The sequence below is a fragment of the Heloderma suspectum genome, chromosome 2 (assembly GCF_057233095.1).
Source record: "Heloderma suspectum isolate Gila_16-S chromosome 2, 16-S_ref, whole genome shotgun sequence".
Lineage (NCBI taxonomy): Eukaryota > Metazoa > Chordata > Lepidosauria > Squamata > Helodermatidae > Heloderma > Heloderma suspectum.
Genome location: NC_139459.1, coordinates 139,196,191 through 139,220,097, shown reverse-complemented (window position 1 = coordinate 139,220,097; position 23,907 = coordinate 139,196,191). Strand labels below are relative to the sequence as shown.

Here is a 23,907-nt window from a genome sequence, read left to right as displayed (position 1 = left end):
TAATTGCTTTCAATTTTTCAAGGCACCTACAAAGGTTGTTTCCTCTGCTTGCTCAGAAGTCAGCCTCGTTTGTTTCCATGAGTCTTGCTTCCAAATAAAGTATGCTGACGATTGCAGTCCGCCTAATTATGATTCGTCACTCACGGACCCGCGGGTCTTAGCAAACCTATGAGTAAGCCTCATGAACTCAATGGATTTGACTTCTGGGTGGACATGCATAGGATCACGCAGTTAATAGGTGACACCAGGAGCGTCGGCGGGAAGCTGGGCTTGTGAAAGAGGTAGATGAGGGAATTCAAGGAGCACACGCAAGCTGAACAAGATCGAATCCTGTAACTTGTCTTTACATGCAGTTGCTTTAGCCGCGTAACAGGTAGCGGTGTTCTGCGCCCTGGTGCCTACAGGGAAGGTACCCTGCCTTTTCCCAAGCATGAGAGGACAAAAAGGAAAGGTAGCCAGTTGTTCCATTTGAAGCGGGGGGGGGGGGGACCTAAAATCCACAGTTAGGCAATTCCTTTATTAGGATCAAGTAATGCCACAAAATAATTTCTAGAGGGTAGACGTATTAGGAGCAAAAACAACGAAAAGTCTTGTGACACCTATTAGTAGTAGTAGTAGTAGTACTGCATCTGATGAAGTGGGCTGTAGTCCACGAAAGCTTATGCAAGAATAAATTTGTTAGTCTCTAAGGTGCCACAAGACGCTTCGTTGTTTTTACAAGATCGGAGTTATTCGGAACGCTTAATCAGGCTGGATGAGGGGTATATTTCTTGGGGAAACTGTACAAGGAACAAGGCGGTCCTTAAGAAGATCGCGCTGTGCCTTCCCTTTTCCGACCAGTCCCGGCGCGGTGGAAGGCAGTACTGTGCTCTTTTCCGCTTACCCACAGCGTGCCATGCCGGGGCCGCCTGGCACCGCCCCGCCCCTAGCCGACCAGGAAACCGCAGCCCGCTTGCACCATAAGATCTGCGGCGGCGGCTGGGTCGGGAAGAGGAGCGCGCGGTTGTGGCACCGCTGCGAGCTCGAACGAAGGTAAGAGCAGCCAGTGGCTTGCTTGGGGGGTGTCCGTAGCCCGGGCAGGCGGATTTACACGGCAGTGAGGCTCGCTTTGTTCGACGGGGCTCACCCCGGTCCAGAGTGTGCGTGCCTGGTAGGGATTGTCATTGCTCCCATGCCCGCGGAGTTGGCTGGTCATGCAGCGTTGAGTCACTTGGTGAAGAATTAAAAACGACCAAGAGTCTTGTGGCCCCGTACAGACTAGCACAGTTGATCCTGGCATAGACGTTTGTGGACGAGAGCGCCTTTCATTAGATGCAGGGAGTGTGATCCTCAGTTACTATGCAAGCAAAGGGGCGTAAAGGCGGCGCGGGAGGGTTGCCAAAGGTTGGTGTTGGAGGCAACTACAACAAAAAACGGTTGGAGGCAACGGCACGGAAAAAGGCTATACGCTATACAGGGTCAAAGTACACTTTACCTTAAAGATGTAGCTAGCAACTACATCTCTCTCTCTCTCTCCTTACAGTTGGGTCTTTCTGGTTTTTACTGGGACCTCCACACAGGGAAGGGTGGTTTAATCCTTCCATCCCTAGTCATGATTTTACTCATAACCGCCTCCCACTCGCATGGCTGTGGGGCTTAGAAAAACGAGTCCCTTTGGGCTCCAGTTGGTGCCCATTCAATTAGAGTGCAAAATGTGTGCAAAATGACCCCTTACAGCAGGGCTCCCCACCCTTTTTGGACCCGTGGGCACATTTGGGAATTTAAAAATGCAATCCTATGCATGTTTAGATAGACAAAAGTCCTACAACTCCCAGCATTCCCCAGCCAACAATGCTGGCTGGGAAATGCTGGGAATTGTATTATTATGTATTTATTTGTTTAATTTCTATACCGCCCAATAGCTGAAGCTCTCTGGGAGATTCACAACAAATACACATTGTAATACATTTTTGTCTGGACTTTTGTAGGACTTTTGTCTGTCTAAACATGCATAGGACTGTGTCCTAAGAAACTGTTGTGGACACCACCACAAAATGGCCCCCAAAGAGGATGTGGCTAGTCACATAATGGCTGCCATGGGGGCCTAACTAGTCAAAAGTGAGCTAAAGAGGTTTTAGGGAGAGAAATTGTGAGGCTAGAGGCTGGGAGGGGGAGAAAGAGCAAGGTAAATATGTGGGGAGAGAAATAGCAAAGCTAGAGGCTCGGGTGCGGGGGAAATGGCAAGGCAAAGGGGTAGAGGGGAGAGAGAGCCTAAGGCAAGAGGCTAGAAATTGAGAGAAAGAAGACTGCCCCAACAGGTTTTTCAAGGGGGCAGGAAGTGGAGTGCTATGTGGGCACCATTGGAGGTCTTCGCAGGCACCATGGTGCCCGTGTGCACCACGTTGGGGACTTCTACTTTACAGCAACAGCAGCAGCAATTGGTGGTCTTTTATAATGGTATCACAATCATGTTAGCATTGCTGAGTCAACAGCTGTGTGGGACCGGAGATCTTCATTTCTATTGCAGGGGCGGTGAACCTTTTTTTTTTTTTTTTCCTGTTCTGTTGAGGGCTGCATTCCTTTGGAGACATCTGCCCCAGGTCACATGACACCAGAGGATGACACTGAAGCCAGTGGCGGGTGAGGCTAGAGCCAAAAGTGTATGCATGTGTAGGGGCACCCCACCTCTCTCTCTCTCTCTCTCTCTGCTTCCTTGATGAACTTGTTGGCACACGCCAGGCAGTTGTTTGGAGAAGCAGAAGTAGTATCAGTTCTGTCCTGTGGGAGGAAGTTGGCAAGAAGTTGACCTTCAGAATCTTTCTAATAATAGGGTAATGTCAGAACAATGAGACTTTGACATGCTGTGGAGGGCATTTAGGGAGATAGCAGCATCAATTGCAGGAGTAAAGGATGCAAAGTTACTTCTAGTATTAGGTTCAAAACCAAGAATTCTTCGGAAGACAAGAGCTGTGAGTGCATCTTCTGAACTCCCCCAGTCTGGTGTCCTCCAGATGATTTGGACTACAACTCTCCTAATCCCCGATAATTGCCCATGCTGGTTTGGGCTGATGGGAGTTGTAATCTCAAACATCTTGAGGGCACAGGTTACCTACCTTGCATCGAAAGATGGGCAGTGGGGGTGGGAGACTGGAAATAATAGAGCAGCTCCCATTTTTTTTAAGTTCCTGGCTGATACAGGAACACCTTTGGTGTGATAGTTAACTTTCCTGGCAATTAGACAGGAACATGTGTTCAGTTTGGGGTTATAGTCTAGAAGCTTAATTTTAGGCAACTATTAAAAAAAAAAATCTGTGCACCCCTGTTGCATGTGCACACTTATACTTTACCATGAAGCTTTTCTTTTGTTCATCTTTTTTGCCATTAGCACTCCAGCCACAGAAAATCTGACCTCCAGAGGAATATGGAATCAGATTCTGAGAGCAGAGATGGCCTTGCGCCTGGAACGTCAAGTAAGTCAGAAGAGGAAAAAGTGGCAGACATTGGGAGTGGCAGCAACTGTGCCATCGAAGGAGATGTGCCTCCTTGTCCTGAAGGCTGGAAAAACACACATCTGAGGCCTGGCAAAGAAACCCCAAAGAAAAAACTATGTGGCTACTTAAATAAATTTTCTGCTAAAGCACCGATCAAGGCCTGGAAGTCACGTTGGTTCTTCTATGATGACAACAAATGCCACTTACTGTACTACAGGACAGCACAAGACATTAACCCTTTGGGGAGCATAGAGATTTCCAGTGCTAGCTTTGATCTTCAGGTGGGAGCAGATGAAGGTGTTTTTGAAATCAGGACCCCCAGCAAGGACTTTGTCCTTAAGGTACGTGAAATACATGGCTGACTGTGGGTAGTGGTGGGGAACTAAGCAACTGAAGGTGTGAATGATGGCATGCGTCAGTGTCTCCATCATTCCAGAGCATGAAGCTTTACTGCTTCCATGGTCAAGTCTTGTGGAATCTCTGCCTGTGGTGTTTGATGTGAGATGGCTGTTTCCCACCTGCAGGTCATCATGGGCTTGCAGCTCTTGTATGATGAACATGCTTGTGTGAATATACCCTTTGGCCGTGTACAATGGGAGTGACTTCCTCCACCCCACCCAAGTGTTATCGTGATTGAGGGAGAGAAGGGAGAACCTTACTTTGGGCAGAGGTGACCTGCTTCTTCAGCAACAAGGTAGACTCTCCCCACTCAATCTGCTTGGAGGTCAGAGCTGCCTTGGCATTTATGCTACTTTGACCCCCCAGCTGCTGGGCTGGGTAAGATCTGCCCCTTCTCTCCGAATGAAGAACCTGATAAGACACCCTTCCCAATGTGAAATCAGAGGACTGCCCAGAAACTTTGCAGTGAAACCGCTCTCTGGGCAATCCTTTTCATTTGTGCCCAGTTCAAAGGGGCCTGCTTTACACCAGCTATAGAGAGAGGCAGGGGCCATGATGGTGCCCTAGGACTGGGTAAGGCAGGGCTGGGGAACCTGTGGTCGTCCAAATGATGTTGGACTAAAATTCCTATCATCCCTGGTTGTGCTGGCTGGGGCTGATGGGTGCTGGACTCCCAACAATATCTTAAAGGCCCCATGTTCCCCACTCCTGGTGTAAGGTAAAAGATATCTGATTCTCAGCAAGCCGGCTAGCGCCTTTACCTCCTGTGCCGCCATGTCTGCCAAAGGAATTGCAGACAACTATTGCTACCCAGAAATGCGGCCTAGGGAGCATTGCAAGCCCCACCAGCTGACCCAGCACTGGATCGGGTGACTTGGGGAACCAATGCAGCTCCCCCCTTCCTTCCAATTCTGCCCTTCAGTCTGAGCTACCTGTCTTCTAGTGAGAAAACACTGCCGGACTGAGTGCCCACTTGGCACCCCCTCTCAGTGTAGACTACTTCTCCTCTGAGGACGTGACCTTTTGCTTACCTTTGTCCACACCACTTGCCTCTGGCCCTGATCTGACTGATGACTTGCTCCCTTCTGACTCTGGGATTCTGTGGTCACTTGGAATTCTGATGCCAACGAACCCTGATGGCTGCCAGGTTGACATTCTTGTTCTGGAGGCAAAAGAAGGCCGGTGTTAAGGACTTCCATGTGGCCATGTTGGAATGGAAGCATCTGGAGACTTGCACAGATGGAGCAACTTCCCTGGGGTGGAACTGAAGTTTTCAAGAATATGTGGGGCCTGAAACCATCATTGCAAGGGTGTTGTTTTTAATTTGGGAATTTCCTGAATTCTGGGTATTCAGGAAATGTTAGAATCGCAGCCTTTGGTGGCTGTGTTGAAAGAATTGGGAGGATTTATAGAAGAAATATAAATTAATATATGTTTTAGTCCTGTTAATATCCCTGTTAAGAAAAGCCTCAAGAAGCTAGGTTTTCCCTCGTGCAGTTTACACAGTTACATCCATTTATAACTGGGTGTCCAATTGACAAGAATCCCTAGACCTTCACAGATCATGGCTGGAAGATCTTGGAGAACAAAAATAAAATAACGTAAGCAGATATTTCATTAAGAAAGAGCTATACATAAACATTGACTCCACTGAGACTTTTTATTTTTTATTATTGGCAAAGATCAGGGATGGGTGAGTGGCGACAGAGCCTTTGGTTACATTATCTTCACAATTTTCTGTTCCCCTTTCAAAATGCCCTGATTGACTGTGATGAAGAGGAAGCTGTTGTCTTCAGGAAATGACCTTAAACATGGTTTAATAGTGAATTCTTTCTTAAAGCTGAAGACTGCCCTCAAGATACGTGGCAAGGTCCTGAACTCCTTTTTTTCCTGACTTTTAGCACCCTTCACATGAAAGGTGTGAGTTTTAAAAAAAAAAATCTTGCTTGTTTAGCAGATCAGATATTTGTTTAATTATTTATATAGTAAACATTTCTATGCTGCCTTTCAGCCCTAACAAGGGGCCCTAGGCAGTTACAAAACAAAGCACCACAAAACCATTTTAACGGAATTAAGACAAGAGTATTAAAACCAAAAAGAGCAAAGTTAAAACCTTCACTCTCAAATCAAGAACCATTACAAGACAAGCAGAATAAAAATGTGTTCACTGCTCGCCTAAAAGTCATCAGGGATAGAGCTAGCATAACCTCCCTTGGGAGGAAATTCCATAGCTGGAGTGCTGCCAAGGAAAAGACCCTCTCCTATGTTCCCATCAGCTGAACATTTTTTGGTGGTGGGACATACAGCAGGGCTTCAGATGATGATAGCAACCTACTGGCGGTCTCATACAGGAGGAGGCAGTCCTTCAGATAGCCTGGCCCCAAGCCATTTAGGGCTTTATAGGTGAGCTCCAGCACCTTGAATTGGTCCTGGAAACATATCGGATGCCAGTGCAATTGATATAACATGAGTGTAATATGGTCTGAAAAACATGTACCGGAAAGCAAGATGTAAAATGTAATTGTTGTGATGATTATTTTCTTTCCCCCTTAGTATTATCATTATCTGATGCAGCGCCATCAGTGTGCATGGCAAAGAGTTTCATAAGCAGAAACCAATCATGAGGTATAACTAGAGATGGACTGACCCTGCCAGTTCCTCTCTGGAAAAGGTTTGGTGGACCAGATTTTTGTCATCCAATGCTGGCCAAACCTTCTGGATTCTTTTGTGGATTCTGTTGGTTTCCTCAGTTTTGCCAAAGCCCAAGAGCCTATCCCATGGATGAGGTGGCAGAATTCAGCTGTATCTCTAGGTTTTCAATAAATGAATTAGCAAGTTCATGTGCTGACCTCCTTTTTTTTTTTTTTTTTTAATGAACTACAGGCTGTCAACAAACAGGCTATGATGTACTGGTTGCAACAGCTGCAGATGAAACGCTGGGAGTTCTGTAATAGCCAGACCAGGACTTTTATGGAGGAGGATGCTGTTATCCCCCCATCTGTGAATGAGGCCCAGCTGAACAATAGTAAGTAAGTCATACATTGGCCTTTTCCCCCAAAAGGAAGCAGGATTCTCATCTCTGTCTGTGTAATTCACACTGTTCATATTTAGCTGGGGCTTGATTCCACAGATGTTAACACAGAGTCCCTGCATGATTGAGACTTGTTGAGAACTGGGCAGTTTTTGTTAATCAGACATAGGGCATCTCTACACCAGCCTAAAATCCCACATTTAAAGTGGGGCTTTCTGCTTCCATTTTAAATGCAGGATCACGACAGACTCCCTCTACACGCACTTCCTCCCCTACTTTCCCCCTCCTTTTCTCCCCTCTCTGAGTCTTCCATATGTTTCATTACACAGCCGCTAGATGGTGCTGTGGTCTAGCTCCTCTTATTGCGGCTTTTCCCTTTTCACGGAGGGAACCCAAGCGTGATAATTTGATAGCTCATTATCTCCTATCTTTAAAAAAAATGGAATAAAGGTCATTTAGCATGGGAGCCACTCTGGAGGTTGACAACATCATCTAAAGGGCCCGCAAAGTTCTGTGAGTAACCAATCTCAATAGCAGGATAAAATCTCCGTGTGGAGAAGCCCATACTCCTGGGTGTGCCTTAGCAAGTTTCAAAGCACTGCCTTTCTTCGTTTGCTTTTGAGTGACAGGCTGCTTGCTGAGTGAGAGTGGCTGAAAAGCAAGTCAACCTTGTGCTCTCCCTCTAGAAATATAGGGCTGCATGCAATGGTGTCGATCTGTCAGCAGAATGGACACCTCTAGTGGAACAGATTCTGCCTTGCACCCCCTTCCCTGTGCCTCCAAATCTGCTCCAGAGACTTAGGGGGCCCTCCAGAGCAGGCATGGGGAGGAGAGGGAGGGGAGGTCTGCATGAGCAGAAGTCCACTCGCGTTATGTTGGAAGGATTCCATAAATGCCAGCAGCCATCTACCAAAAGCTGAGCCTACCAGCCTGTGCCTGCCTAGGCTCCAGCTCTGGATCCTGCCCCTGATGGCAGAATTCCTGAAGTCAAAAGTTGGCCGCCCCACGTGAGGCTGGCCTTTCTCTGCATGCCTCCTACAGAAGCAGTTTTAAAGTAAGCGGGAATTGATATCTGTCTTTCCTTTGCCCAAACATGTGTGGCGGTATTTGTGTCATAGGCAGCAGAGAATACACCGATTGCCTCTTTCATTCTCTCTGCCCTGCCTGATGTTGCTGTGCCAAGGTAACTTCAGCTTGGATATGCCTGAATTCCATCAGTCTTACTGTACCTCTTTCTTTATAGCTGAGGCGGAACATGAATTTCTACCCCCTGTGAAAACTCCCACTGACGTCGTTGGCATAAAGGCAGCCTCTCTGCCAGCGCCGCAGCCATCTGTCGCTCTTCAGAACATCTCCCTCAAGCATCCCTGGATTGAAATACAGTAATGGTTTCATACCTTTAAATCCCAGAAAAGTAGCCTATGGCATCAACTACAAGAGGGACTTTTGACATCTCAAGTACTAACACATGCCCTTTGGGGTCATAAAATTCCAGCCTTACCCAGCCTGGTACCCTCCTGGTGTTTTACAGTTCCGATCAGCTCCAGCCAGGGTGGCCAATGGTCAGGGATGATGAGAGTTGTAGTCCAAAAACATCTAGAACAGGGGCAGGCAATGTGGCAGCTGTGGGCACCAGTGTACCCATGGACACCTTTCTTGGTGCCTGCTAAGGTGCCCTGCCCCTTGCACAAATACCATGGGGGTTGGACTCAATGGTCTTATAGGCCCCTTCCAACCCTACTGTTCTATGATTCTATTATCCCCCCCCGCATTTAAACAAAAAAAAAAAAACCCTCTCTTACAGGCAGCTGGGATTGCTGTGAAATAGGTTCCTGTTGGTGCTGAAAACTGGGTACAAAGGAGTTGTTTAGTGTGTTGGGGTTTGGACCCCACTTCTGGCTATACTCAGTCTTTTGGACAGGTTACTTGTCCGAGGTGACTAGCCGCACCACTCATGGTAGCCATTTTGTGGTGGTGCCCATGATCGTTTCTCAAACAGCCAAACATGCCCACTGCCCCCAAACGGTGCCTACAGCCCAAAACAGTTGCCCACCCCCAATCTAGAAGGTTGGAGAAGCCTGAAATAGACATAGAGCAGACTTTCTTCCTGCCACCAACTGAGCCCCACCCGGCTGAGTTCCAGGTTGTCTGCAAAGGTGAGCCTGCAATGATTGATTGAGTAAAGGAGAAAGACATGAGAGCTCACCTCTGCAAGTTGCTGGCAAGAAGAATGGGCCTTGAAGAATTATTTTTGCACCGAAATGTGTTGGGTGTAAATAAATTACTTTAGCACTTTGAGAACAGTTTCTCTCCTGCTCATTGTTTAATGTGTGGACCAGCTCCAGTGAAATGCATTTTGTCTGCGGGCAGTGTAAGAGCTTTATCTGTGATGTTAGATCTGGGATGACTCCTTCACATCAAGTGATATGTATGAACCAGCCCTAAGTGAGCCCAGGTCACATGAGTTTGTACCCAGCTGGGTGCAATATCTGCTAAATCAAAAATTGACTAAAGTCGCTAGGGGACTTCCCAATGGATATCATTGTCAGTGGATGCAGTATTGTGTCATTAATGCACAAAAGCAGCCAAGCAGGTGTTACTGGAGATCCCACTCTTCCTGTGTCTTATTCCCTTTGGGTTTTATATATGCTGTATATTCCAGAGCACAATGAGGTACTGGATGCAGAATGCAGCTTCCTGGCATTTAAAAGCACAAACCATTTTCTAGCCCTTATGGTTGCAAAGATATGCTGAGCTTGAAAGCACATAAGCACTGTCTGGTCAAGAACTGGAAGAGGTGCTGGATAGGATTTCCAGTAGCTGGGGCGAAGGGGGGTGGAAGGTAAGACTTCAGTGCACTTTGCCTGTCCCTCCCCATGACTAAACAGAATAAATTATAGGAAATAAGTTCCATTATATACACTTGCTGAATTTGCATAGTTTATGAAGGCAGCAGAATCCAGCTTGTCTTGGTACAGAATATGTAGATCAATAGTTAAATACATGCATGACTACAACCATCTCAGTTCATCTGATCTCCCGTTTAGTATTTTAGCATATTTATGGCGCTATTAAGCTGCAATCCTAAGTAAGCCCCATTGAACTCAATGGGATTTACTTCTGAGTAAATGGTATAGGATTATGCTGTTGGTCTTTCTGTTCTAATCTTTAGTACTAAAAGCATGTGAAGTTGAGAAAACAAACTCTTTCTGCATGAAAATCCCATAATTCAACTACAATAGTGAGCTGGCTCTTAGCCACAGTTGCTACCTTGGTGGGCAAGTTGGTGTGTGTAACGAAATCCTTGTTTTCACTGTAGCGATAAACCTACCTGTGTCTGGGATGTATCAGTTCAGACTGCAGGTGAGAGCTCATGTTGATTCATACTCCTCCATTAAAAAAAATCATTCTCTAAATACAGAAAACTAGCATGCTAGGTAGAAGGCTAGGCGAGAACCCATTTCTCCAAATTGTTTGTATGGAGGAGCATTCAGTTACTTGAGCTCTGACCTGCATTCTGAAATGGCACAGCCCAGACATAGCTTTACCACTTTACTAAGAAGTAGGAATTGGCATTAGTAGTTTATGGCTTCTTTCTGACCATTTCTATGTGATGCTATGCTTTCAGAAACACAGTGCATAATCTTTGTGGCAGCTGGCAGAACCGATGGGACAGTGGTATGTTTGTGGGGACCCAAGATAATCTTGAAAATGTAACTGAAGAAGAGCATGTAGAAGCAGAAGCTGAGGATAAAGGTGCTTGGTTTTTTAATGATATTTTTACGATAAAATATAACAAGCATGGTGCACTCAGTATTCTGCACACCCGCTTTGTAGATCAAAATGAACACAACACAGCAAATGTTGTTCTATGATCCTAGGGACACTTACCTAAAAGTAAGCCCCACTGAAACCAAAAGGGAACATTTTGAGTAAATGTTGGGGTGTCTCATTGAAACCATTGAGGAATTAAGTATTTAACTGTGGCTGCAATCCCACGTACGCTGATCTGGAAATAAGCTTTACTGAATACAGTAGAACTTACTTCCAAGTAAACAAGCATAAGACTGCTCATTTTAATCCCACTAAATTGCTAAATCTAAAATAGATAGTGGAGAGTTTTGCCCATCCGCCAGATCCTCAAAATCTATCCCAAAAAGTTATTCAATCTAGTTTGCTTCTTCCATGGCAATAAGAAGATTCTTCACCCTTGTATATTTTCCCCTCAGATACGCAAAAAGACACAAGGATGAGGCTAAAGTCACCACTGACTAGAAAAAACAAAAAGATGAACAGCAGTTTTCGTTGCTTTGTTGAAGGGGCAGGACAGGAGAAAATAGCTTCTCTTCAGCATCAAGTTCTGGTTCTTGAAGAAGATGTGAAATCTCAGAAGGTAAGGCTGTGTGTATTTGGCATGGTGTGATCCACAACTTTTGAAGAGAAAACTCCTGACACATGCGGCCTTTGAACATGGCCTTCAGCACCAACACAATATTGTACAAGACATTGTTTTCTGGTATTGGATTGGTTCCCAAGTTGACTCTGCAAACTTGAAATTATAGGATAATTTAAAATCCACTAAAACAATAAAATGTCAGTAGAAAAATAAAACCACAACAGCATGACAAGAACACAGGCCACTTCTAATAACAAAAATATCCTCAGTGGTACCCGACTAACCAATTTAGGGTGTAATCCTATGGGGTAGGTGGCCGCCTCCGAACTTGGAGGCGACCGCCTATCCAATGCAGGGCAGGAGAAGCATGGAGGGGATCATTCTCCTGCCCTGCATTTGCGGCTAGACAGCTATAGGATTGCTCCCCCCAAGCCTTCTAAAAAGGAGTGTCAGCTCCCTTTCTACAAGCTTGGAGCAAACTGGCCAGGTGGAACTTCCTAGGGGCATCTCTACACCAGCCTAAAATCCTGCATTTAAAACGCGGCTTTCTGCTTCCGTTTTAAATGCAGGATCACAACGACTCCCTTTTGCACATGCTTCCTTTCCCCCACCTTCCTCTTTCCCCCTTCTTCTCCCTGTATCTGAGTCTTCCATTATCTTTCATTGATCTCGTTCCTCTTCTTGCCGCTTTTCCTCTTTTCACAGAGGGAGCTCAAGCGGAACACAATGGGGTAATTTGATAACCCATTATCTGCGATCTACTTAAAAACAGAACAAAGGGCATTTAGTGCAGGAGATGCCTTGGATGATCACGGAGTCATGTAAAGAGCCCGCAAGCTTCCGTGAAGGAGCAATCTCAATCGCAGGATAAAAGCTCCGTGTGAAGAAAGCCTAGAACAGGAATTCCACAATGAAGGCACTACAGTGGAGAGGACCCTAGCTAAATAACTCACCCATTGTGTCTTGGATGACAGGGAGACCCACCAAAGAACCTCTCCGGATTACATCAAGGCATGGGAACCAGTGTGATGTGGTAGTTGGGCTGTGTCAAGCTAGGACAGAAGAGACCCAGGTTGAAACCCCCATTCAGCCATGGAGCTCAATGGGTGACCTTGGGCCAGTCATTTTTAGTCTAACCAACGTCATAATATTGCTTATGGGAATACAATGGACAGCCAGGGAGGAGAACCATGTATACCACCCTCAGCTCCGTGGAGGAAGGGTAGGATAAGAATGTCATGTAAATGGAGTTGAGGGCAGTATGAGAGGAGACGTTCATTCAGGTTAATGTACATCTCTTATGTCCTGAAAGAAAATACTGCCTGTTAATACTGCATTCGAATTCCACTGTCTATAGCAGAGATGTTGAACCTCTTTCGTCCCACAGGCCTAATTCCATTTTGGAGGCACTTTGGGGGGACACATTCTAATGGAGAGTGCAGCCAAAGGCAAAAGGGGCAAGCGCCAAAGACCAAAAGTACGAGCCTCTTTTTGCTTAAGGGTCTTCCTGCCAGTAACTAAGGAGAGGCATTTCAGCCTTTCAGGAAGGGGAAAACACTGCAGAAAAGCCAGGAAGCCATCACATGATCAGTGTTTGGGGGCAAGGGGAAGGGGGTTCAGCCACCTTGGGGAACCCCGGAGTGCTGGATTTGGCCCCTGGGCCTGAGGCTCTGCACCACCACCCCTTCTATAGCAACATGTCTCTTTTTTAGGCCATGGTAGAAGGGCAATTCTAGAGCCAAGGCCAGTGAATGTGGCTGGAATACCAGTGCAGTCCTAGAATGCCAAGGTTAGCAGTTCAGAGTTACAGCGAACAAGGAGGAGTGACGATACAGGGAGCAAGAACAGACTGTGGGGTCACATGCTAGGGGCTGGGTGGAGAGGGGGCATCTCCAGCACAAAGCCTCCCTCCCAGCTTTAACTGTTGTGAAGGGTTCTCAGCCCTGCTAACTCTGGTTTCCTGTTAACCATGAGTTTGAAATAACTCAGGAACAGTGCTTGGTTTTGTTCACTATGATATCTGGATGTCATTTCAAATATCCACATGCAATTTTTGTAGGCATCTACAAATGTTTGTACCACTACTAAAGTAGTGATTCTACCAATGAAGACTGTGGGTTTGGTTTCACATTCTGCTCTTTTAGGAATGCATCCAGCTGCAATTGGGTGCCTGAGCCAATGGGGTTCCTTTATACGTTCTGAACTGTGGAAGTCAAAACTGGGCTGCAGATTAAATACCCTCCTATTATTTGTTAATATTATCAAATAAGTGTTTTTTGATTGAAGTTGGCTAAAGCATATTATCTACAAATTTAATAAAAATCTTGATGTTGAAGACTGGCAATAATGGAGACAACACCCCCTTATTTCTAATTGCTTGGCTTTATTATTAATAATTAATATTTAGATGTTCCATTGGAATGTTCAACTTATTTATTTATTCAATGCATTTCTATCTTGCTTTTCAGAGATATATCCTCACAGAGCTTACAAACTATAAAGGGGTTGGACATGAGCACATATAAATATTCAAAACCAGCCCTATCAACACTGAAAAAATTAAGCCACGTTCAAGATTAGGAGAATGGAACACACATATTGATGACTTATTCAAGAAAGGCCAGTTTGAACAAATAATTTTTAAAGCTTTCTTAAAGGCCTGCAACAAAGGTGTTGGGCATAAAGCATCAGGAAGGGAGTTCCATAATTCAGGGGCCACCACTGAGAAAACCCTTGTAAGTTAGGTCAGCATAATCATCCCCATATTGCAGAAGGGAAGCTGCGACTGTGATAATAAGAGTCTTGCTTAAGTCTCTAGTGAGTTTATGTCTGAAGTGAGACTTGAACTGGAAATGTTTTGGTTTACATTCTCAGTCACTCTAAGGCGACAGCTTTATTAGGGCTCCTGCAATGCCTTTCATCCGTAATACTTTCCCTCCTAAAGGTACACCATTATCTAGTATGTGCTTAACTCTGAATTTTGACGAAATAAGCAGGCTAAACATTGAAATGCAAGTGTATATCATTTTTCTCTGCTCTCCAAAGATTGCCAGTGGTGTCTCTATCAACGGTTGCTTGCTACATTCTGTTTAGTACATCCAATAATTACAAAACCCTTTTTAATATATCTCACATTCATTTCTTTGTCCAGTACTGTTCTCATATGGTTACTCATTAACATTTCGCTAATCTAGGGATGAACTGTACATTTTGTTAGGAATGATAATGCCTCCCCTCACCCCCCTGTCTCTGTGTGTGTGTGTGTGTGTGTGTGTGTGTGTGTGTCTCAACTGCTGACTTTTAATTTCGGTCAAAAATTGAAGTCAGCTAGCAAGAAAGAAACATACTTATTTGGTACTAATTTCCTGTTGATAACTACATGTTGACATTGGTGGGTGCAACCCAGTATATCTTGGGCTGCCCTTAAAAATGGGGCCCTGCAGTTATGTTCCAACTTTACCCCATTAAGATTGCATAAGGGAGGCAGCAGGCTTTTTTATTTGTGGCACCTACCCTTTGGAAGGCTCTTCTGAAAGATCTGAAGATGCCCTCCCTGCTTGTATGCTTTCTCTTGCCACCCTAAGTAAGATCCCCTCTTTCTCCCAGATATTCATTGTTCTTTAAGATTTTATAATTGGGTTAGTTATATGGCTTTGTATTATGCTGTCAGTGGTTAGATTTTAGATTTTAATGTTTTTAATAGTATTTATTATTGTTATGTATGTTGCCTTGAGTACTTTTTAAGTTGGAAAGGCAAATCCTAAGTTTTATAGATAAATAAAATGGTTCACTTAGGGTGAGTATCTTGTAGTACCAAGGTAAAGCTTTTATAAAGCTCATACTTTAAGAAAAGTTCCTTGTAAATAAAACCTTTCTGTAATGTCTTTGTCAAATTCTGTGTACACCAGCTCTTCATGGCAATCTTCAGTTGTCAGTTAATAAGTATACGCTCTGAACTTTATGTCTACACTTAAACTCATCAGTCCTGCCAAACCAAATATAATTATGGATCTGAAGTTCTTAAGAAAAAAATGTTTCTTATAAAAAGTATTTAAACTGGTATTTAATCATAGTTCTTAATTTGTGTACTATCATTTATTATAATTTTGCCCAGAATGAATGTATGCTTAACTGGCCTGTAATTAACCTCTCCTTTCTGTCAACTGAATTTTCTCCAGAACTGTATTTGACGATTCATTGTGGTTTGCTGCCATCCATAATTATAGTTGGAATGGAAAATTAGTTCATCCTCATATGACAGAAATGCAACATTCTTTTTCCTTTCCAGATACACAAATGTTTGCTTGATCACAATTGAGTCCAGTGCTTCCTCCATGGAGATCAGAGCAACAGACAGAATCTACACATAGCAGTCATATTGTTATCATAACTATTCGTGCCCATTGGTGTCATGTGGGAAGACCTCTTTAATGAGCTTCCACCATGCATTAAAAATGAGGTTGTTCAGGCAGGCATTTGGGGTGGGTTAGGGTATTTGTAGAAATACACTGTTTTAATGTGGAATTTTATTGTTTTAAACTGTTGTATTATTGTACATCGCCCAGAGTGGCCAGGTGACCGGCCAGATGGGTGATTAAGAATGTTAATAAATAAATAGATAAATGTATGATAACAGTATAACTGCTATGTGTAGATTCAGCCTTAGAAAGCTGCCTTGTACTGGATCACACCATGGGTACATCTAGCCTAGTGTTGTCTCGTCTGAGTGGCAGTGGTTCTCCAAGGTGACGAGCTGAGGCCTTTCCCAGCCCTGCTATCTGAGATCCTTTAACTCAAGGGTGTTGAGCCTTGGGTCTGTGGGCCAAATCCAGCTTACCTGAGGTCCCAATCTGGCCTTCTGGGGTTCCTCGGATAGCCACACACCCTTCCCCTGGTCCCACCCCTTTCCTCTGACTGCCAGTCATTTGGTGGTTTCCTTGCCTTTGCACGCATCTCCCCCCATTCTAAAAGGTTGAAATGCCTCTGCTAAGGCTTCGCTACTGGCAAGAAGAGCTTTAGGCTAAAATATGCTGGGATTTTGGCCCTGCCCCTTTTGCCTTCAGCCCTGTCCACAATGGGGATGCGGCCCCAAGAGCTTTTCCAGAATTGAATTTGGCCCTCTGTCTGAAAGAGGTTCCCCACTCCTGCTTAATTGGAGATGCCAGGAACTGAATCTGGGCTGTTTTTGCATGCAAGGCATGTGCTCTACCACTGAACTATGCACACTTTCTAATGTATATGTGATGTTTCCATTTTATCCTCACACCAGCCATGTGAGGTAAGCAAGGCTGAGGGAGTGACATCTGCAAGGACATCTCATCATATGTGTCATGGCCAAGTAGGGATTTGAGTCCGGGTGTCCTAGTTTATAGCTCATGCTTCTTATAATAGCAATGGCATGGTAGCCTATTAGAGGGGATCTCCTCTTAGCCCTCAAGATATGTTTTGCTGTACAGAGTGTGTGCTGGTCACTCAGAGCTGAAACCCAGCTTTGTTTTGTTATGGGTTACTTTTATTACTGGCTTTTGAAATGAGAAACAGTGTTTGTTTCTAGTAATGTAGAAAGTGACCTTGAAATGTGGGACTCAATGAGGAGCAGTGAATGTTCCGTTTAGAGACACTGCACAACAAGTAGTTGTACATGTATTATGTAAAAGGGACTGTTCTATCGCCAGAGTAGATTTTGTGATAGTTGTTATTTAGTACAAAACTAACAGCTAGAAACTATAAGTCAGTTGAAGCCTTTCTCTGGTGTGCATGTAATCTAGCTCACACATGCATATAATCACTTGATTACTCAGTGACTATGCTTGATGACTGGCAATGAATGCATGAATTGTCTTTATTGTGTCCACGGTGATATGTGGCAATATGAAAGTTCTGTCTGTATTGTTTGCGCCTTCAACAGCTAATTCCGACCTGCCACTACTTGATGCTACAGTCTTCAAATAGCCGAAGTGGATGTGTGAATGAGGCCTATTACTTGAAAAAAATGGTTTTGGCCCAATATGGCTTATATGTCATGGTGTTATTTTACCCCAGTTATGTTTATTTCTCTGAGCCCAGATAGTAAGGGGAAGTATATTCTCAGGTCAAGTTCCTTGAAAGGCGGAACTAGAATGGTAGTTCACTGTTTCTGTTCACTCTGGGCTAGGATGGTGGCTGCTGCCTGCCTCCTCAGCCCAAAGAGATTATCAAGCTTCTCAAAGGGGAGTTCTTTCATCCCAGGATAGCTTGGTCATTTGTCATCCTGCCAAAGGATAATCCATCTTGTTTACCTCACATCAGATGCAGATGTGTGATACAGATGCATCTAGCTATACCTTGGATATCTGCGTACTTCTGTCACTGTGAAAACAGGAAATGGATAAATGCTGAACTACAAGGTAATGAGGTTTTTGTGTTTTCTTCCACAGGAACTGGTTACACTTCTCCACAAAACCCTGGAGGCAGCCCAGCAAGAGAAACGAGAGTCCTGCCGATATCTGGCTACAGCAAAGGAGAAAGACAGGCTGGAATTGGTGCAGCACAAAGTGAGGCAGATTGCCGAGCTGAACAAACAGGTTGGAGTGCTAGACATGGAGAAGAAGGACCTGGAGCAGCACCTTGCTTTGAAGGAGGAGCACATCGAGGAGCTGAAGGCACATGTGCAGCTCTTGATGGACAAGAACCAGGCCAAGCAACAAGTCATTCTGAAGCTGACAGAGCAGCTCGCCAGAAGCACGCCTGACTCTGTTACAGAGGCAGACATCATTGCCACAGAGACCTTGTACAAGCAGCAGGAAGAGGTTGAACACTTAAAGGTATTCAGAGGTGAAGCTACAATTAGACTCAGATAGTACACTGGTTGTTGTTGTTTATTCGTCCAGTCGCTTCCGACTCTTCATGACTTCATGGACCAGCCCACTCCAGAGCTTCCTGTCGGCCGTCGCCACCCCCAGCTCCCCCAAGGTCGAGTCCGTCACCTCCAGAATATCATCCATCCATCTTGCCCTTGGTCGGCCCCTCTTCCTTTTGCCTTCCACTTCCCCTAGCATCAGAATCTTCTCCAGGGTATCCTGTCTTCTCATTATGTGGCCAAAGTACTTCAGTTTTGCCTTTAATATCCTTCCCTCAAGTGAGCAGTCTGGCTTGATTTCCTGGAGTATGGACTGGTTTGATCTTCTTGCAGTCCAAGGCACTCTCAGAATTTTCCTCTAGCACCACAGTTCAAAAGCATCTATCTTCCTTCGCTCAGCCTTCCTTATGGTCCAGCTCTCGCAGCCATAGGTTACTATGGGGAATACCATTGCTTTAACTATGCGGACCTTTGTACACTGGAGGTGCAGTCAAAAGGGGTATTTCTGACTTCACTTCTTCCACAGTTGCACCTCAGCTATATATTATCTCATAATTCCTTACTTTTCTCTTTTTGCCTGAGGCAAGTCTATGGCTTTCTTCACGCTGAGCTTTTATCCTGCAACTGAGATTGCTCCTTCAGGAAGTTTGCTCTCCTGCACTTAACGTCCTTTGTTCCATTTTTAAATAGATTGCAGATAATGAGCTATCAAATTACCCTACTGTCTTCCAAGGTAATGAAAGACTCAGTATGGGGAGAAGGAGGGGGAAGGGGGTGGGGGGAAAGGAAGCACATGAAAAAGGGAGTCTGTGATCCTGCATTTAAAACAGAAGCAGAAAGCCCCATTTGAAATGCAGGATTTTAGGCTGGTGTAGAGATGCCCTGTGTGTGCCATGATTTCACAGGAACTCCTAAAAAAAATAGCACAGAATATAATATTGGGCAGAGAATTTAGTTTCCTAAACTCTTCATTTTTTAAAAAAAGCAAGTTTCTTAGCCCTTATGGCAGTAAATATTTATTTACAAGATTCATATACCACTCTACATCCAATAAATTTTCTGAATGGTGAAAAATAAAAAGGAAGAAAAAATAAAAATACAGAGTTAAAATCTTTAAAATCAAGTCATACATTTAAAGTGTGTGGGGCAATGCCTTCTGAAATGCTGGAAGCCAGAGGTGGTGCAAGGTTGAGGATAAGGCTTTGGTGCCCTTCATAGCTCCTAACTCTTTAAAGTTAGTATGGGCTATAGTCCTGACCCGAGAGAGTGTGCTGTGTGGGAAGCCCACATGGCGCTAATTAAACTTGCATAAAGGAAATTAAATTGTAATCGTTACTCATGCTTTCCCATCCCCTCTCCCTTTAATTTGTGAAACTGAAAGCTCTACCTGTACTGTTTCATCTCCCTGAGGTTGGAGGAGTGAATAGAAATACCCATGTATTCTCCCTTGAGAACTCAGGTGAAGACTACCTTTGCAAATAAGCCCACAAAAGCAACTGGCTCACGAAGCTTTTTACCAGCTCACCAGTCTGCCCTTTAAGTGTCAAACTTACAATGTTTGTAAGGCTTCCCTTCCTTACTGTCCGAAGGCAATTCTTCGGCCTAGTTTTCAATGATGTGGCTGAACCGCTATAGCCAGCTAGTGGAGGCTCACATGACCTAATGCTCTTCCATACAAAAAACTCCTCCACATAGAAAATGAATATATCCCAAAGAAAAGTCTTAGCCTAGCCTTCTCCCTGATTTGCCAGTTTCCTGCATAAGTTTTCCCCACCCCGGAGAAACATACATTATTTGAACCCCACTTACAGTCTGAAGTGTTACAGTTCAGAGAGATGTTTTCGACCTCATGAGAACTGGTTTTCACCTTGGAGAGAACTAGGCATTGGTACAAATACGTAGAATCAACTTAGTAGCTATGTAGAAGCCCGATTATCTAGTGGTTATAGCATTTGCATCAGTGTACACATGAACAAGGAGAACTAGGGCTTTTGTAGCATTTTAGTCAACAATGCCCTGCTCCTGTTTGGACAGCCATGGAAAGATTTCTACAAAAAAAGAAAGAAGCCTGACTCTTTCTCATTCAGGCCGCATTTATTCATCTATAAACAAATCTCCTGGGCTAACAAATTTCACTTGTACTGACAGTTGTTTTTGAATGTCTTCTCTTGGATTTTTGCCAGGATGACCTGGAAGCATACAAGACTCAGAACCAATTTCTAAACTCTGAAATCCACCAGGTTACTAAAATCTGGAGCTCAGTGGCACAGAGAGAGAAGACCCTCCTGATGAAGGTAAGAAGCAAAGCGACATGCTCTTTAGCGGTCCAGCATTAGTCTCTAGACTCTATGCTCGTTCTGTTTTCCTCTATCTTTAAGATATCTAGGAAGATTTGTTCTTGTCTATAATTTTATTTACTTATTTTTTATTTTACTTGTACCCTGCCTTTCTACCAAAATGGCACTCAAGGTGGCCAGGAACGCAGTTCCCAACATTCCATCATGTTTCTTTTAGCCCTGTTCACACATTACTTGCATGGAGGGTTCACACATGTTGCAGCAAAAGCAGGGCCACACTGCTGGCTCAACCCAGCAGTGCTCCTGGGCTAGCCTTGCCCCCGCTTCATGTGTTGGGATACCTGTGCAGTCCAGGGTCTCAATTGTGTGGAGTACCCACACATGAGCAGCTGCTCACATATAGGGTTTCTTTTTAAGCCTCCCCCCCCATGCTCAACGCGCGAAGGTCAGGAGTCGGGCTAACCTGGGGATGCAACATCAGGGACGCCGCACTCCTCTTGCAACATATAAATGTTCTACATATGAGTAGCACATGAGTAGGGGTGTAGTTTGCCCCGGACATGAAATTCAACATGAGGCTATGCAGATAGGAGCAGTCTTGATTTATTAATGGCTGAGGTCACCAGTGGGCAAGGGATAGTTTAACCCCCCAACCCAATAGTACCCCCAAATGCAACCCTTTACTTTTTCCTGTACAAGTGAATGGTTGGCTGAGGAAAAGAGAGGAATTGCACCTAATGTCAGTATTCCTGTGGAGGCAAAACCTGCCAACTACTCTTGAAACTGGATGGCCTAGCGCTCCCTGACAAGGATCTCCCAGAGGGTTGCAGAGTGTCTCTATGTACACAGAGATGCACTCCACCCCATGGGTCTTTATAATACACAGACCCTCCCTCCGTAATGATAGGCATATATTTGGCAAAGCTGACGGACTGGCTTTTATTCATCTATAGAAGTTCCCTCCATGATGGGCAATGTGGTGGTGAGTAGGGCTGGTTTGTGGAGTTGGGGAAAGGATTGGAATATGCGATACATGCCTGCAAGACTTGACAGGCATTTTGCTAGCTTCCACAAAATGCATTAACAGCAAAGAGGCTTGTGGCACTTTAAAGACTAACACAGCTTCCCCTCCAAAATATTAAGTAAACTCAAATGCACTTTTTGAGAATAAGCTGTCCTAACATTTGGGGGGTTGGGTTAAAATGTACAGCCTCCAAATACTTTTCCTAAAATGGGAAAATTGAGACTGTTACTATAATATGCAAGTTTACTTTTCTCTTTCAGCCTCAGAATTTAGCTATCTTCTAGATCAGAGGTGGCCAGCTGGCAGTGGGAAAGACAATCTGGGCTATCCACTGCCAGAGGACCAAGGTCTACTGGGAGGTCTCCCTCCCAGGAGAAACAGCACCAAGGGAAGACCAGCCTGGCTCAAACTGGATTAAAATGCCTGCTAAAGAGAATGAGAATCTCTTAACTGCAGCATTTTCAAACTGATCTTCCTTCCTTACCTTTCCCTCCTTGCCCCTTCCCTTATGTACCCAGTGCCTTGGACTACAAGCCAGAGGGCAGGCTCTGTGTCTTAATTTCAAGTTATGTACAGCAGCTAGTTACAATAGGTGCTCTGGAAATATTAACAACTGTTGGCCTTTGGGCCAAATCTGGCTTACTGAACTTCCGGCCCTCAGTGGCTTTCTCAAATCTTATTCAAAATGTGGTAAAATTTAGCCCCTTCTCCCCCTCTCCCTGTCCCCCTCTCTTCCTGTCCCCCCCTCTCACACGCACACACACGCAGAGCAAGAGAGTGCGCACACATTTTAGTTTTATATTCTCTTTGGGCTTTGTACCACTATCTGAAGAATAAGGTGGTCACTGAAAATATAAGAAATTACTACTCCTATGTTGGATCTTATGAAAACATTTTCTCCCCAGTGGGGCTGTTCACTCAACATGCTAACCTATACTCAGTGGTTGAGTGTCGGTTGTTGATAAACAGTGGGTTGCTTGTTGAACTGTGGGTTAGCATGTTGTCTGAACCCAGGACATTTTCTGCAGGGTGGCTAGTTAACTACGCAGTGTGGCTTGTTAACCACCCTGAACAATCCAACAACAAACAACGGATTCTCATGATGGCTTGCTTGAGAAAAATAAGTGTGTTGTGCGAATCCAGTCATTGTGGAAGTGTTTTGAACTTGTCACCTCTGTTTTACTCTGTGTGTGTGTGTTGGGGGGGGGGCTCTGTGATGTGTGTGAGAGTGTATGACAGGCACAACGTGTCTTCCCTAATTTGTTATTGTTTTACTTATTTCAACAGTACACTTCTAGATGTATGTGCATGGGAGGAAACATGTATTGTAAAGATGTCTGGGATACACACAGATACCTTGCACCCCTCTGTGGGATCCCAGTGGTTTTACTAATTTACCACGGTGGAAACACTGATCTCAAAGGGGTAGCACACAGCTGAAGAGGAAAACAGAGGGAGAAAAGTAGCCAGCAGTTCTTTCCTGCTTCCCTGTGTGTTTGCCTATATGTTTGCATACTTATATTTTATTGATTGATTAAATGTATATACCACCCAACTGGCAGATGCCCTCAGGGTGATTAACAATCATAAAAAAATAAAAACAATAAAAGAACAACCAAAGCAATAATACAACGACAAATATAAAAATATTAAAGCATTTAAAAGCCGGCAGCAAAGTTAATAATCAGAGCAACAGATTAAAGATTAAATGCCTGTTGGAAGGACTTAACCTTGTGTCTAAATGTATACAGAGAGGACCCCATGCAGATATCTCTGGGAAGGGCCTTCTACAGATGGCGGGGGGCACTACAGAGGAGGCTCTTTTCCTGGTCTATCACACCACTGTGGGCGGCACATCCAGAGAAGAGCCTCTGAAGATGCTTTCAGCAATCAACTTGCAGATGATCCCCTTCCGCTTTCCTACTGTGTTCAATGGAACTTAAGCATTCTCAGCTGTCCATGGCTAGTTTACACATGGCCACTGCTGATACGATGAGCCTAGTGTGAAGCCAAACTCATGTTCTGACGATAGCATTCTCTCTATATATTACAGTGTGCCCATTTGCAAGCCCACAATTGCCAGATTGAGAGCAAGTACCTGATGATGCTGCGGAAGCTGCAAGGCCTACCAGACTTGGCCAGTGAGCATGTGGAAATGGTGAAGGGCCTCATACAGGAGGCCCTTCAGTGGGATGTGAAGGAGGAACCCATGATTCCCACTCAACTGAGCCCAATCAAGTAAATGGCATGCGTGTGCCCATGTGTGTGCATAACAGAGCAAGAGGGTGTGGGGCTGTTTTATTTGCACCAGGCTCACTGTTGCTGGACTAGATGGATCTTGGTCTGATCCCTCAAGGCAGTGCTTATATTCTGATTGTTTCCAAGCTTTAATGAGTAGATTAATCAGCCAAAGCTTTAGTTGATAAGAGTCTGCCTTTGTGGATTAAAATTA

General features: G+C 44.6%; 1 protein-coding gene across 3 annotated transcripts in view; it reads left to right on the top strand.

Annotated features, from left to right (window-relative positions):
- The first annotated feature begins 825 nt into the window (after positions 1 to 825).
- TBC1D2 (TBC1 domain family member 2) overlaps positions 826 to 23,907 on the top strand; it is a 37,480-nt gene continuing 14,398 nt past the window's right edge. For 2 of the 3 annotated variants that reach the window (XM_084835006.1, XM_084835008.1), the window contains exons 1-9: positions 826 to 1,032; positions 3,365 to 3,811; positions 6,753 to 6,894; positions 8,144 to 8,282; positions 10,529 to 10,656; positions 11,130 to 11,293; positions 17,713 to 18,099; positions 20,318 to 20,428; positions 23,509 to 23,693. In XM_084835006.1, the coding sequence (XP_084691132.1) occupies positions 3,401 to 3,811; positions 6,753 to 6,894; positions 8,144 to 8,282; positions 10,529 to 10,656; positions 11,130 to 11,293; positions 17,713 to 18,099; positions 20,318 to 20,428; positions 23,509 to 23,693 (1,667 nt within the window). In that variant the 5' untranslated portion in view covers positions 826 to 1,032; positions 3,365 to 3,400. Of the gene's footprint in view, positions 1,033 to 2,537; positions 2,620 to 3,364; positions 3,812 to 6,752; positions 6,895 to 8,143; positions 8,283 to 10,528; positions 10,657 to 11,129; positions 11,294 to 17,712; positions 18,100 to 20,317; positions 20,429 to 23,508; positions 23,694 to 23,907 lie in introns of those variants that run through there. The other variant, XM_084835007.1, reaches the window with a different exon arrangement.